Raw genomic sequence first — 14,738 nt, forward strand, 5'->3', positions numbered from 1 at the left:
ACTGACACACAGGGAGAGGCCACGTGATGAGGCAGAGATAGGGTGATGCGTCCACAAGCCAGCAACCCACCAGCAGGGATGGGAGAGGCCAGGAACGGACGCCCCAATCTCAGACGACTGGACCCCAGAACTGTGAGAGAATTTCTGTTGTTCTAAGCCACCCAGAGTGTGCACTTTGTTATGGCAGCCGCAGGAAGCTAACGCTCCTTCCTTCTCACCAGGCAAGCGCCAGGATTAGGCCCTGGTGCCCAGGGGGGAGAAGCCCCTGCAGACTGTCGGGGATACAGAGACCCACAGGCACAGCCTGCAGGACGGTGCAAGTCTGCTGTGTGTCCTTGGGCAAGTTGCTGAACCTCTCGTAACTTCCATTTCCTCATCGTGAGGAGATGATGGCTGGACCCTCTGCCGCTGGGTTGCCCTTAGGGTCGTAGGGTCCCGCAGAGCAATTGGCGGAGGATCCGGGCCTTTTAGAGCCCGGGGGGTGGGGCCCTGGTGGTGAGGGCGGGCCCTATAGGGCGAGGGGCGGGGCCAAGCGACCAGGGGCCGCTCGCCGCTCGACGTGATCGGCGCTCCCGCGGGGGCCTGCTCGGCGCTCGGCCGGCCGTCCTGCGTACGGCGCGCGTCGCTCTTGGAGACTCCGGGCGCCGCCATCATGTCGACGGCCATGAACTTCGGGTCCAAGAGCTTCCAGCCGCGGCCCCCGGACAAGGGCAGCTTCCCGCTGGATCACTTCGGTGAGCGGGGGCGGTCGGGGCTCCCCGGCCGGACCGGCGCAGCCCTGGGCCGGCTCGTTGGAGCCGCGCGGCCGGGGCGGCACTGCGTCTGCTCGCGGTGCGGGCGGGGCTGCTGAGGCTGGGTTCGGCCCGGCCGGGGCCGGTCCCGGCTCAGGGCCTCCCGTCGCGGCCCGAGGGTGGGAGCCGGACGGGGCTGGGCCCTCGGAACCGGGGAGGGGACGCGGAGTCCCGGCCTCCAGTCTGGGGCCGACGTTGCGTCGACAGAGTCCTTCGCGGGTGTGAGGCCCGCGGGGTTAAACGGGTGTCTCGCGCGAGAGCGAAGGACGCTCCTGATCGCCGCAGACTGCGTGGAAAGCAAGGCTTCGGAGATAGGTTTATGGATGGATTTTTTGTGTGCCAGCACTTTACTGGGACATATTAGACCCACGCGGCAACGTCGGGAGAACCCTGCGTGAGCTCCTTGGGGCCGCCGCTTGGCTGCCCTCTTTCTCCTGTACTTGCTTTCCTACTTCGTACATTTGCTTTTTCCAGTCTGTTTCCAGCGTGTTTCGGGAGGAAACCAGTTTTCAAAGGGGGAGGAGGGGGGCTGCCAGTAAGGCTGCCGGGCGGGCCTGTCATGTTTTCACTTTAAAAAGGAAACACTTTTCTGTTTCGTTCCAGGTGAATGTAAAAGCTTTAAAGAGAAATTCATGAAGTGTCTCCGGGACAATAATTTTGAAAATGCTTTGTGCAGAAATGAGTCAAAAGAATATTTAGAGTGCAGGATGGAGAGGCAAGTACCCGCCAACAGTTATTTATGACTTCAACCCCCTCCCGCGTCTCTGGCTAAAATGTTTATTCCAAGAGGTCGTTAACTGGGGGCCTCACTCAGGCCTCAGTTCAGCTTGTGTTTCGGAGCTGTAGGGCTGCTTGCCCGTGAGGTTGAGGCTTTTCAGAGATTCAGTTGTACTCCAAGTTGTTTAGCAATCATGGGAACCTTTTCTCCAGTGATAGCATTGGACATGATTGCCTTCCTCCGAGGATTTTCTTTCCAAATTTGGGTGCTACTGACATGTCATTCAGCTTTCAGAATCGCACATCATAAAAATGCTGACTGAGTCAAAAGATTTGAAGATTTGTAGGTACGCAGCTTATTCCTTTAAATATTTTTCTTGGAACATAAAAGTATGTGCTCTGTTGTTTTGTTCCACGTCGGCTCAGAGCTGTTTGCAGTGTGACAGGCGAGACAGTGGGCCCTGTGAGGAACGATGAACGACGAGTGATTCTTCCTGTCTTAATCAGAATTTACCGGACGTCACCTTTAAAGAAAACAAGAACGCTCCTAACTGATCTGTTGAGATTTTCCTTAAAACAAGTACTATTGTAAACCTTCACGGGGATAGTGTGTAACGTATAATTACATCCTTGGGTGGGAACTTTTATTTCTGCCTTTGGAGCCCTTCGTTAGTTCACTAAGGAGTCGAGTCATCAGAGGCCTTGTCTGAAGACAGGTTGACATAAATCAATGCACTCTGAGCCCTATTTTCGTTTTCCCGTAACAAACTCAGACACTCCCCTCCAGGCAAGATCTGCTGTGCTTCTCAGGCCCCGGTGTGTTGAGGGCTGTCGGGGACACTGGGGACGTTGAGGGGGACGGGCCCTCAGGTGCCCTCCTGCGTCGCGCAGGCTCGCGGAGCTGGCGTCTGGCAGCGGGCCGGCCCGAAGCAGCTCTGCCGTCCCCGAGCGGCGCATCGGTCGGATCTGCCTGTTCCAGTCACTCTTTCAAACTGATGCATCTTCAAAACACCTGAACTCCGCGAGTTCCTTCTTGGTGTGGCCACACCTCCGAGACCGAGTTTGGAGCTGGTCTCCGCCCCGTGTGAGGGTGTGAGCAGGTCGCCCGCCTCCCCAAAGCTCGGGTCACCGTCCCTGGGTCAGTCGTCCCTGGGCCAGCACGGGGCCCAGCAGCTCCTGCGTGAGGTTGCTCGGAGGGTTTGGCTGGTTGGGTCCCAGAGCAGCTCCTGCTGCCCGACCAGGGCTTCCAGGCAGGGCCAGCACAAGGGCCCTCTTTTCCCCATTTGCGCCTGGGAGGGAGCTGCCCGCGTCTCCATGTGGTGGTCCTTCGCCCAGCGCAGCTTTTGGGCACCAGCCTCCCTGGGCCGCTGAGGGCGTGGGGGTCAGGGACGCGGCCGGCCACACGGGGGGACCCACGGTTCAAGTGGCTTCCCTGGTTGGTCAGGCGACGTTGGGACGCATGTACGGGGATGTACGTGTCTCTGACTTGGCCAGTTATTTTGACTGGAGGTTTTCAGTTTGTTTTCAGTGAAAATCCTCAAATGTACGAAAGCAGAGGATCGTCTGCATCTCCATAACCATCACCCAGATTCAGGGTCAAGATTTCTCCCATTTTGCCCTTACTCATCACCCTTTTTAAAAGCCTCTTTTCTCCTCCTCTTTTTTCCTTTCTGCTGACATCCCAGACCTTATTTTGCCCCTACCTACCTCACGTGTGTCTTTTTAAAAACCAGACCGCAGTAGAGTTTGCAAGTCGCCTCACGAGGACTCGGGCCCTGTCAGCCTGAAGTGGACGTGTCTGCGACTTAGGTGGGGGCACGCTTTCTCACGGCAGCAACTGTTAAAATGGGGGTCGCACTGTTGGCAGAGACCCAGCAGACACACGTCTGACCCACGACCTCAGGTCCGGTTCCCGCCCGAGGCTGGGCCTCCTGACCGGGTGCCAGAGGGTAGAGCAGATGGTCCCGGGAAAGCCCTCTGCCCGACCCACGGTGCGGCCAGTGAACACTGGTTACCGTCATCAGGTGCGGGCAGGTTCCCTCCGGAGGCGCTGTCTCCTGGCCTTTTCCAGCTCCCAGCGACGCCATGTCCTCGGCCCGAGGCCCCTTTCTCCACCTCACGGTCCACAGTGCTGCATCTGTCCCATCCTCTCTCCTCTTTACATTTTTCCTCTCTGACCAGAGCCAGCAAAGGTTCTCTAATTTTAAGGATTCATGGGGTTAGGTTGGGTCCACCTGGATAATCCACGGTGGTCTCATCTCCAGATCGGCTGATGGACAACGTTATTTTCATCTTCAGCCTTAACTCCCCTCCCGTGTAAGGTCACACTCACAGGCTGTAGGGATTAGGGTGTCATCTGGGGGTCGTGGTCCTGCCGACCGCAGTGAAGTCTGAGGAGTCAGTTGGAAGAGCTGTCGGCCACTTGTACTCTTTTGGCAAAGACGTGCGAAGGTTTATCGTTGTTTGCCTGTTTTGGGTTTAGGGAGTGTCTTGTGCATCCCATCACTGTGCAGTTGGTTTAATCTGCTGCCGGCTTAGATTGTGCCGCCTGGGGTTTGCGATTCGGGGGACATCGTCTTAAGGACTGTTGCTGGGCCGCTGGGTTTCGTGGGCGTGGCAGTCGGGGGCGGGTAGAGGGGGCGGGGCTGGAGGGACTGCACCCCGGAGCCGCCAGGCTCTCCTTCACCCCTGCACCTCGACCCGCTCCGCCTCTGGTCTCCTGCTGGCTGTCTAGGCGGCCTGCCCCGCGAGTTCCGGGGCCACGTGACGAGGGAGGTGTGGCCAGGAGCACAGCGGGGCTCCTCGGGGGTGCAGGTCTAAGGGTACCGCTCAGGGTCTGTTCCCAGGGCAGAGCGGTTGGGGCTGAGATGGTGGCGGGTGCCCAGGGCCTACCTCGTCCTTCTCCCGGCCACCCTGACAGCTCTCACTTCTCCTTTCAGGCAACTGATGGCACGAGAACCCCTGGAAAAACTGGGATTTGGAGATTTGATAGACGGAAAGTCAGAGACAAAGACGGAACCGTGATGGGAAGAAGCCCGCAGGGCTGTGTGGGGTTGTCCGACGACCTGCCGCCCCAGCAGCTTGCTTGTAGGTACCGTGGCTCAGGAAGGGGCTTTGGTGACGCCCGCGAGGTGCCGCTTGAAATCAAGACAGACACCCTCCCTGATGGATGCGCCTCGTGGCTGGGAGATGGCTCGTCTTCTGAAGCTTCCAAAAGGATTCTGGAAAACCACTGTCCCTTTTAGATCCCATTTTCCCCCAGGAACGTTAGGTTTTATCTTTAAGTTCAGGTGTGCGATGGGGCTCCCAGGAGGTGAGGTGCCGGATGACGTGCGCCTAGTGAGTGGGCGCCGCGGGTCCCTGTGAGATGCTGGAGTCACATCACGGGTTCTGCGCGTCTTTTCGGTGCAAAAGTGATAAATGTTCACGAATTGTGGTCTGTTATGTAGACAGAGATTGTCAGGAAAACGTTTCCTAGCAAATGGTTTTCTCTTTGTACTGATAAATATACGTGTCTTTTCTTTCTTTCTTTTCTTTTTTAAACAAAAGTAGAGGATAAGCTTGGAAGTGGGAAGCAGTCTGGCTTTTGACGTACCTGACTTCTTGATTTTTTTTCCGGTGATGCACAAACACCAGGTATCTTTCTAGTCCAGGGCATTTTCTGATTTGGATCAGACGATATTTGTAAAACTAGATGGTGTAATTTTAAGAACTATTTGCTGTAACTGAGAAACAGATCATCCCCCCTGTCGATCGATGTGCACCGTGGCCTCCAGTGCTTTTACTCCGAGGAAGCCCCCAGGACCGCAGCCAGCCCTGCTTCCCGGCCAAGCGTGGTCGGGGCAGCGCGTTCCCGCTGAGAGCTGCCCAGGGCGCTGTCAGGACAGACCTCCTGGGGGTGCAGGCCCCGCGGTGGCGTTTCTGGGGCGCCTTGTCATGTGGGCTCAGAACCACAGCGGAGCCCCCGGACCTGCCCTGTGGGCTGCCTTCTCTGGCCCCCAGTCAGCTGGCTTTTGTCCCAGTGTGGCCAGTGCTGGGAGGATCCAGGCGTGTCCCCGCTGGTGGGCACAGCTGGCCCTGACCCCCCCTGGTGACCCAGGCCGGGCTCTGGGAAACCGTCGTGCTCTGCTCCTCGGCCGTGTCCAGTTCTCTGTGTTGACGTCCCTCTGCCTCGGTCCTACAGTGGTGGCCGTACTCGGTCGGGCCCTCCCTGACGGTCCCTCTGAGGCTGGGCCCATCTCCACGGGGCTCCCCAGCGCCGCTGGCCACGGTGGTGGTCCAGCACCAAGCGCTTCATCTGCGGTTTGTCACTGTTCTGCGTCGGCTCTCTGTCTGTGCTTCTAATTGTGCTGCAGGTTGTTTCCATATTTTTAGCTAGTTTATGAAAGCCATGGTTTCTATCACCAGTGAGCCACGAAAATATTTTGTGTTTTCCAACAGTGCAGCGTCGCACACGCACAAGGTTGTTTATCGCAGCGTTGTCTGCAATTGGAAAGCATTTAGAGACGGGGCCCTGGGCGGCTGCAGGAAGGACTGGGGGAGAGAGAACGGAGCGCCCCGCGCTGCCCCAGGGGTGGCACACGGTGAGCGGGCTCCGCGAGGGAACGCAGGGCCCAGAGAACGTCGTGGTGAGAGAGAGAAGGAACCAGCGCCACACCTGCGTGCTTGAGCAACAAGAAACTCCGGAAGGCAAACTGGAAACCAGTGCGGGTGGTTGCCGGCAGGCGGGGAGGTGGGGGGGTGGGGGGCAGCTCTCTGAGTGCTTCTGACTCGGAGCCATGTTCTTGTTTTACGTGCTCAAAAGATAAACCGGGACTTGGGGGGCCACCGTGGGACAGCGGCAGCGACCCTGAGCCCAGCCGTGTCGCAAACGCTGACTCTGCCCACGGCAGAGGGGCCGGCGGGGCGGGACTTGCCCAGGTAGCTTTGGAAAATAGTGTTTTGACTAAAGCTAGAGGCAAAAAGACAAGATTTGTACCCTGGTTAGTATGTTGGTTCTTCACGTCGACAGTGGTTCTGAGGCTGTGAGTTTTAAGGTGGAAAAAGCTGGAGCTGTGTTGTGGGTGATGCAAGCCGGGGCTGTGGGATCCTCGTTCTCCGACATCTGCAAGGGCAGCGGGTAGAGAAGCAGACGTACAAGTGTGTGTGCGTGTGCGCATGTGTTTGTACGGACGTCCCCTCGCTCTGGGCACCAAGGGACCAGGGGCAGTGACCCCTGGCAGCACGGATCTGAGCCTCTCTCCAGCAGGAGGACCCAGGGGCAGGAAAGTCCAGATGAGCCTGGACCCTCTTGCATCAGAAGAAAGGCACTGCTGGAGCCACGATGGGCTTGTCGAGAGGACATGCGATGGAGCTCCCAGTGGCCCGATCGGGGACCAGCGGGGCAGCAGCAGGAAGGACTGTGATGGGCTTTGGCTGCGGAATCGGCTCCTACCCAGGAGTCCCCGTTGATGGAAATAACGCATGGAGCAAACGTATCAGTGCAGGAAGGGACGGCCCCTCCTCCGGATCCCAACCCACGTGGAAGGAAGGGGCGTCGGTGGTCCTGAGGTGGGCGGGCAGCGTGATGTGGAACAGGCTTGCCTGGTCTGGAGGGCGCCCCGCCAGGCACTTGGCAAACAGCTGAGGCTTCTCAGCGTGGTTGCCTGACTGCCCGGTCCCCACAGCGCCTGCCCCGACCGATGCCCTGAGAAGGCGGCATTGCTTCTGCCGTTGTCTTGCCAGGAGTGCCTCACCTCAGTCTAACGAGCACACGCAGACACACCTGACACGAGGGACGGGCTGCAGAGTGAAGAACAGCGCTCCCCAGGAGGGCCGCGTCCTGGAGGACAGATGGAGGGGCTGCCCCGGGCCAAGGGTCCAGGGAGGCTAGGGCCACCAGGGAGCCCGAGGGCCCGCAGGTCAGTCACAGCACTTCTTGTCCTGTGCTCGCAGAGGGTGTCGTCGGGAGAAGTGGGCAGACAGAACTGTGGCCTGTTTCTGCAGCTTTCTGGAAGTCTGAAATTATTTCAGAATCATTTAAAAAAATGTTTTGTGCTAAGCTCTTTGTAGTTGAACTTTCTATATACGTGATTGGGTAAATACTCATTTTGAAACACATTCATGAATCTCAAATAGAATGCAGACGTAGTGGTTTCTGCGTCGGGAGGGGGCAGTCGGGCTCTTGACAAAGGGCAGCAGCTTCCCGCACTGCCTGCTGTCTCCTGGGTCTCAGTTGCTAAAAATGCCAGGCTCAGGGGTCCAGACGTCCTGTCTGGTCCTGCCAAAGCTCCTGTGAGATATTTTTGGTTGCCCATCATTTGTCATGTAAAGAATGCCTTTTGTTTCTCGTATATACTCGTCACAATGAGCCAGTGACATTATTAGAAGACAATTTCCAGAATGTTTTCCAGGTGTCCTCCTTAGGCAGGAGGTAAGCCGGAGCAATCAGGTCAGACCTGGGCCCACAGCTGCCTTCCCAGCAGGTGAGGCCAACGGAGCCCCTTGACCTGGCTCTCACTCCAGCCCCTGGGGCGGAAGCTCGGGGCGCAGGGCCAGGCCACCCTCCGTCCGCAGCCTCGCGCAGGCCTCCACTCTGCTGGCTGGGCCCCAGGTCCTTTTAGCAACTCTGTGAAAACCTCAAGCAGCACACAGGGTGGCTGGAATATGTTTACTGTTTAGGAAGGCAGTGTTTTTATTTTTTAAAAAAGGCAAGTCAGGTCTCTTCCCCACTAACAGGTCAGCACAGACTTGGTGGCTTAAACAACACATTTATGCTCCAGCCTGGAGGCCACAAGTCCAAAGGCTCCCGTGAGCCGCTTCCTGCCGGGAGTTCTGGGGAGGGTCCGTCTCCTCCTCTTCCAGCTCCTAGAGGCGCCGCGCTCCGTGGCCCGTGGCCCGTCCTCCATCTGAGCTGGTGGCTTCTCTCCTCCCCGACTCAGCCTCCTCCCCACACCTCTCTCTGGCCCTGGCCCTCCCACCTCCTTCCTGTTAGGGCCCTCGTGATGACATTGGGCCCCACCCCCGGCATAATCCCGCCTCCCTTCTCAAGACCCCTGACCACACTTGCACAATCCGCTTTGCCACGTGGGGCCGCAGAGTCACGGGTTCCAGGACCAGGACGTGTGCACTTCAGGCCGGTCCTCAGCCGACAGCACCACCTGCCGGCGGTTTGGGAGGACGCTGGAGCAGGGCACGGGGTCCCTGAGCGGCCGGGTGGCGGGTGGCTTGCTTGGGCTCCAGGACAGCTGAGCGCTTGTCCTCATGATCCACAGCAACGCAGTTGTGGGTGGAATTTTCTCAGGGCTGAGTTTAAATCCCTATTTTTTTCGGACTCTTTGGTACTGGCTTTGCTGCTGCTTGTTGCTGGCCGACGACAGAGAATGAGTATGTACTTAATAGCCGGGATCAGAAAGTCACTGCCAGCGTGGCGTGTGGGACGGGGTCCCCCTTCTTGTCAGGTGTCTGTCTGGACGTCCCCTGATTCTCTGCAGGTGTGAGCGGGTTTGGAACCCTGAACAGCAGATGTTCAGGATGCCTGCCAGTCTGGGTGGTTTCCTGGTATTTTTCTTACTTTTTTTTTTAGAAACTTTATTTTCCGTCAACCTATTTCCATTTTAAGAGTTTGTGGAAGAACAGCTTCAGGCCACTCGGTGGTGGTTCCTACCCTCTCAGTGGCCTGAGCCGTGGGAGCTGCAGACCAGTCTTCAGTGGGGAACTGCTGAACAGGCACAGAGGGCACCTGCACGCCTTCGGACCAGTCCGCCACCTCAGGCTGAGTAGCGGTGAACTTTCTTTATGGCTGTATTTTGTAACATGCACGTATCATTTTTATAGAAACAATAAAATCATTAGTTTAAAAAAGCTCATTGTGTTTAGTTGTATTTTATATCCGCTGCAAGTTGCGTGCCTGTGGTTGGAACTTGCTGCGGCCCATGAGCAGACTGTGCTGGCTTGTGTGTCGGGGGCCGTGTGGCCTTGCTGGTTGAGGGCAGGCTTGCCGCCACCAGGCTGTGGACCCTGTCGGCTCTTACGGGAGGGGCCGCGTCGGTTCCCCATGGGAAGTGGGAGCTCCGGCAGTGACCCTGGGGCGGGGGACAAGCTGGCCCCCACGAGCGTGTCTTCCCGGCCGCGGTGCCGCTTCCCCAGCCTTTACTGGGGAAGAAAGGGCTCCTGTCTCTCGTGTCTGTCATTCTACCTGCCTGGTGCTTGAGGTCAGTCTTTTAGTGAAATTAGGTATTTCTGGACGAGAAAATGAGGGTTTTATTGTTGCAAGAGGCATAAGGAACTTTCTGTTAACCCGTGGAGCAAGTGACCTTGTCTTAACACTGAATAAAGTCTCTCCTGGAGGGATAGAATCAAGTCTCAGCTGTGTTTGTGGAGTGGGGGGTCCCTCACCCCGGGAACAGGGCCGAAGGTGCTCTTGCAGAGCCCCGGGGGGAAGCGAGGTTTGGCTTTCCGCCATGTTCCCTGCAGGGCCCGGCAATAAACCCACGACTTCCAGCACCTTCCGGGAGCCTCCATCTGCAGGATTCTGCCGGCGGCCCTTGCGTGGGATTTACAGAGCTACATGTGATGACAGATGAGGACTCAGCTTCTGGGGGCCCAGCGGTGTCTCTGATGGCCGCTTTCTGAGTGTGAAGGGAAGCAGATCTCTTGGGCACTGGGGACAGAGCGAGGCCCCATGATGGACGCTGGGGGCTGCAGACTGTGTTGGGGGGACAGGCAGTCCCGGCCGGGGAGGGTCTCAGGCACCTCGGCGCTGGGGGGACAGAGCTTTCTGAGAGCGCTTAGCCGCGTTACCACGTCGGGGCGGGGGAGGGGGCAGTTAGGGTTGGTTAGGCCAGGGGTGGGCCGGCCTTGCCACCGAAGGACAGGAGCCTGGGGGCCTTCCCCTTCCGGCGACTGCGGTCCTGGTGCCTCGGGGACAGAATGTGGTGGCGTGGCGGCCCCTGCCGGACGCTGGCGGCACTGCAGCGCCTGAGAGTCACCTGTGGGAGGGCTGTCCCCTGGGGCCCCCAGGGGACAGTGTTATGTGCAGTGGCCTCCACGCTCCAGGACCTAAAGATTGGACCAGGGCTGTGCACCCCTGAGGCCCCAGGTCCTGCTGACACGACGGCCCAGCTGGGGGCTGGGGGGCCCTGAGCGCAGTGGGGGCCCCAGCTGAGGCTCATCAACTCCCCCTGCCCCCCAGCGCCTGGGCCAGCGCCCTGCTCAGCACGGGCTCAGTGACGGCGGCAGGCGGCTCGCCGTCCACGCCCGCGGGCTGTGTGCCAGAGGGCGGCAGAGCCCCGTCCAGAGGAGACCACCCTGGGGCAGAGGGAGCTGGAGGAGGGCTCGCGCCAGGCATCCCTTCCCGGCCTCTCTCTGAACAGAGTCCTGGGCATGATGACTGTGGGGCGGGCTTTCCAGAGACCCCTGTGCCCTCGCTGGGTGGCAGTGCCCCAGACTTGGCTCCTGACCCCACCATTTGATGGTTACCACTCTCACGGCCCTGGGATGGGCTGCAGTCAGCCGGGGGTTCTCACCAGGTGGCGGCTGAGGCTCCCCGAGGCCGTTCCCGCGTGGCTGGCACCTGAGCTGAGGGGACTCAGGTAGACTGGCCTCCACGGGGCCTCGGCAGGGTGGCGGCTCAGGAGAGCAAGACAGAGACCGAGACGGAGAGGTAGAGGGAGAGACACAGAGAAGGAGAGACACACAGAGGGAGAGACACACAGAGAGGGAGAGACACAGAGAGGGAGAGACACACAGAGAGGGAGAGACACACAGGGAGGGAGAGACACACAGGGAGGGAGAGACACAGAGAAGGAGAGACACAGAGAGGGAGAGACACACAGGGAGGGAGAGACGCACAGGGAGGGAGAGACACAGAGAAGGAGAGACACACAGAGGGAGAGACACAGAGAGGGAGAGACACACAGGGAGGGAGAGACACACAGAGAGGGAGACACACACAGGGAGGGAGAGACGCACAGGGAGGGAGAGACGCACAGGGAGGGAGAGACAGGGAGAGACAGCGCACCAGGCGGGAGCCGCACCCTTTCGCGGCAGCCTCGGAAGCCGCGTCCTCCCCGGGTTGGAGTGCCCCTGGCCCCCGCCCCAGGTGGGGGGAGCAGGTAGAGCCCACCTCTCAGTGGCGGGGGGGGGAACGTCAGTGACGTTGTGGAAGATCCTGGGGGAGGGGAGGTGGATGGATGAGGGATGGACAAGGTGGGGCACAGAGGGCCCCTCTCTGGGAAATCCAGGACCCCTCACGCCCCGCCCCATCCCCCTGTCCGAGGCCTGTCCTGACAGGTCGGGTCAGAGCCCGGGCCGGCTCTGTTTGCAGTCTGCAGAGCCTGGTGAGCTGTGAGACGCTTCCACAGGGGCTGCGGGCTTCCCTGCCGCCTCCCTCTGGGCGTGGGGGGTCCCTCGTGCTCAGTCCTCAGGCCTGTGGTCCGATCCTGGAGACAAGCCTCAGGAGGCAGGTGGCCCAGGGCCTCCCCATCACTAAGGGCTGCTGAGGGGCGGAACGAAGGACCCCTCCGTTCAGTGGAGCCGGTGGGCTCAGCACAGGGGCTGGGACTGACACGTGGAAATACTCTTCAGATCCGAGGACTCACATGGGGAGACACGCAATCTGCCCTTCCGTGGCCGCGTTCTCTCACCGAGCATCGCGCGTTCAAGGTCCGTCCAGGTTCTAGCTTGTCAGCACTTCCTTCCCTTCCGTGGCCGAGTCCTGTTCCGCTGCAGGGAGGGACCGCGTTGTGTATCCATTCACCTGCCGATGGACACAGGTTGTTCCCCTTTGGCTCCTGGGAGTAACGCTGCACGTACGTGTTTCTGAGTGAACGTGTGTTTTCCGTCTTGGGTGTGTACCTAGGAGTGGAACTGCCAGGTCACGTGGTGAGTGTGTTTAAGTGTCAGCGCTGGTGAGTCTCTGTGGCTGGACGGCAGCCGTCCCAGCGTGTGTGCGGCCGTGTCTCGTCTCCCGGACTACGCGTGGTGCTGAGCGTCGCCACGTGCACACTGGCCATCTGTGCGCCTTCCTCGGAGAAAGCGCCGTGCAGATCCTCTTCCCGTTGACTTGTAAGAGTTCTTTACAAGTGAGTTTTTAAATTTTATTTATTTATTTTACTTTTGGCTGCGTTGGGTCTTCGTTGCTGTGTGCGGGCTTTCTCTAGTTGCGGTGAGCGGGGGCCACTCTTCGTTGCGGTGCACGGGCTTCTCACTGCGGTGGCTTCTCTTGTTGCGGAGCACAGGCTCTAGGCGCGCGGGCTTCAGTAGCTGTGGCCCATGGGCTCAGTAGTTGTGGCTCGCGGGCTCTAGAGCGCAGGCTCAGTAGTTGTGGCTCGCGGGCTCTAGAGCGCAGGCTCAGTAGTTGTGGCACACGGGCTCAGTAGTTGTGGCTCGCGGGCTCTAGAGCGCAGGCTCAGTAGTTGTGGCGCACGGGCTTAGCTGCTCTGCGGCATGTGGGACCTTCCCGGACCAGGGCTCGAGCCCGTGTCCCCTGCATTGGCGGGTGGATTCTTAACCACTGTGCCAGCAGGGGAGCCCCTATAAGTGAGTTTGAGTGGCGCTGAATTGCGTGTGAACTGCAGACCCACGGCTGGGTGTTGCTGCTGCCGCGGGCTCCCCAGACTGCATCTGGGACCTTTCCGCGCGGCTCCCGCTCCTGTCCCGGCCAGGCCGCCCGTGCTCACTGCCTCTGGGAAGCCATGTCCTGGCAGCCTCGCTCCAAGCCTGAGAGATGCTCCACCCTCCTCCTCCTGCCAGGTGCTGGTTCTCTTAGGGACACCAAGCAAAAAATATATTTTTTTTTTAATTTTTTAAGTATTTATTTATTTATTTATGGCTGTGTTGGGTCTTCGTTTCTGTGTGAGGGCTTTCTCTAGTTGCGGCAAGCGGGGGCCACTCTTCATCGCGGTGCGCGGGCCTCTCACTATCGCGGCCTCTCTTGTTGCGGAGCACAGGCTCCAGACGCGCAGGCTCAGCAATTGTGGCTCACGGGCCTAGTTGCTCTGCGGCATGTGGGATCTTCCCAGACCGGGGCTCGAACCCGTGTCCTCTGCATTGGCAGGCAGATTCTCAACCACTGCGCCACCAGGGAAGCCCCCCAAAAAATATTTTTAAATGTCCCCAGACCCACTAAACAACCCATAGCGCCCTGCCCCCACAGAGACCCCGCCCCACATGTCACCTCTGGGGACAGCCCTGAGACCCCGCCTTCTCAGGGGGTCTCCAGGGCCAGCGCCACTCTCAGGTGGAGAAACCGTCCTGGTCCCAGGGGCCTGTCCCTGCTGCCCCCTGGCTTTGGGGTGGGGAGGGGCCTCCATATCTGTGTCTGTTAAGCACACGCAAAGCTCCTGAGTGGCCCTGCTGTACCCAGGGTCACCTTTCCTTTGGGTTTTTCTGTGTTTCTCTTGGTGAGAAAAGAAAAAAAAAAGAGATCCTTTTTGTTGGGGGTGGGGCCGGAGGCTGAGGGCAGAGGTTCAGGAGTTGCACTGGGTGAGGGCTTTAAAACAGGAACCGTCCCGAGCCACACCAGGAAGCTGGTCCTCGTGGCCAGGCGCGTCCCTGTCGCGCATTTTAGCCCCCATCTTCGTGCCATCTCCACCCTTCTGGGAGGTGCTTGCTTCCTCAGCCCCCACGAGTCCCGGCCCCCAGTGGAGGGCTGACCGCAAATCCCCAGCTACCCCGCTCCTGGGAAGGCCCACAGGGGTCCCCTCCAGGGCCTGGCTCAGTAGGCCCGGGGAGGAGGGTGGGCGCAGGCGGAGGGATGCCGCTGCAGCCCTGCCCGAGGCCCCAGGAGGGTTCTGGCCTGGTTCCTGCCCTGCTCCCTTCTTGCCCGGCGCCACCCCGGAACCTTGCGGTTGCTCAGCCCCAGAGCCACAGCGCGTCCAGGGAGGGGCTGGAAGGCAGCGCCCGCTCTCCCCACCCCCGTGCTGGGCTTGGGGCTAATTCAGCCTAAACCCGGGTCTCAGGCCAGGGGTGCTGGCACAGCCTGGGGGTCCCCGTCTTTTCCCCTAGTTAGACGGGTCAAGCTGCTAAGGGCTCTGCATACAGCAGGCGCCGCGAGAATGCTGCCGAGGGGAGGGGCCTGTGGAAGGAGGGGCCCGGCTGCCCAGAAGGCCAGCACACGTGTCAGCCGGGAGCTCCGAGCATCGCGGCGCCCCTGCTGCTGGCCACCTCTGCGCTCGGTGTGTCCCCTCCCCTCCCCGTCCAGGCAGGAGTGCCAACCCACCTGCTTTACAGAAGCTCCTCAGGAGTCTG

The 14,738-nt window shown here is 59.6% G+C and overlaps 1 protein-coding gene across 1 annotated transcript; it reads left to right on the forward strand.

Annotated features, from left to right (window-relative positions):
* Window positions 1-588: 588 nt before the first annotated feature.
* Window positions 589-5,045, forward strand: COX19 (cytochrome c oxidase assembly factor COX19). The gene is made up of 3 exons (XM_082430656.1): window positions 589-734; window positions 1,395-1,506; window positions 4,448-5,045. Exons 1-3 carry the CDS (start codon window positions 653-655, stop codon window positions 4,530-4,532), a joined length of 279 nt encoding a protein of 92 aa, XP_082286782.1. The 5' UTR covers window positions 589-652; the 3' UTR covers window positions 4,533-5,045.
* The last annotated feature ends 9,693 nt before the right edge of the window (window positions 5,046-14,738 follow it).

The sequence above is a fragment of the Balaenoptera physalus genome (assembly GCF_965194825.1).
Source record: "Balaenoptera physalus genome assembly, chromosome: 16".
In the NCBI taxonomy this organism is placed as follows: domain Eukaryota; kingdom Metazoa; phylum Chordata; class Mammalia; order Artiodactyla; family Balaenopteridae; genus Balaenoptera; species Balaenoptera physalus.

Bases quoted from the DNA above. Each gene is read 5' to 3' on its own strand.
- COX19 (XM_082430656.1), top strand. From the start codon at position 653: ATGTCGACGGCCATGAACTTCGGGTCCAAGAGCTTCCAGCCGCGGCCC. The intron at 735-1,394 runs GTGAGCGGGGGC...GTTTCGTTCCAG, and splicing joins CTTCCCGCTGGATCACTTCG to GTGAATGTAAAAGCTTTAAA. The intron at 1,507-4,447 runs GCAAGTACCCGC...TTCTCCTTTCAG, and splicing joins TTAGAGTGCAGGATGGAGAG to GCAACTGATGGCACGAGAAC.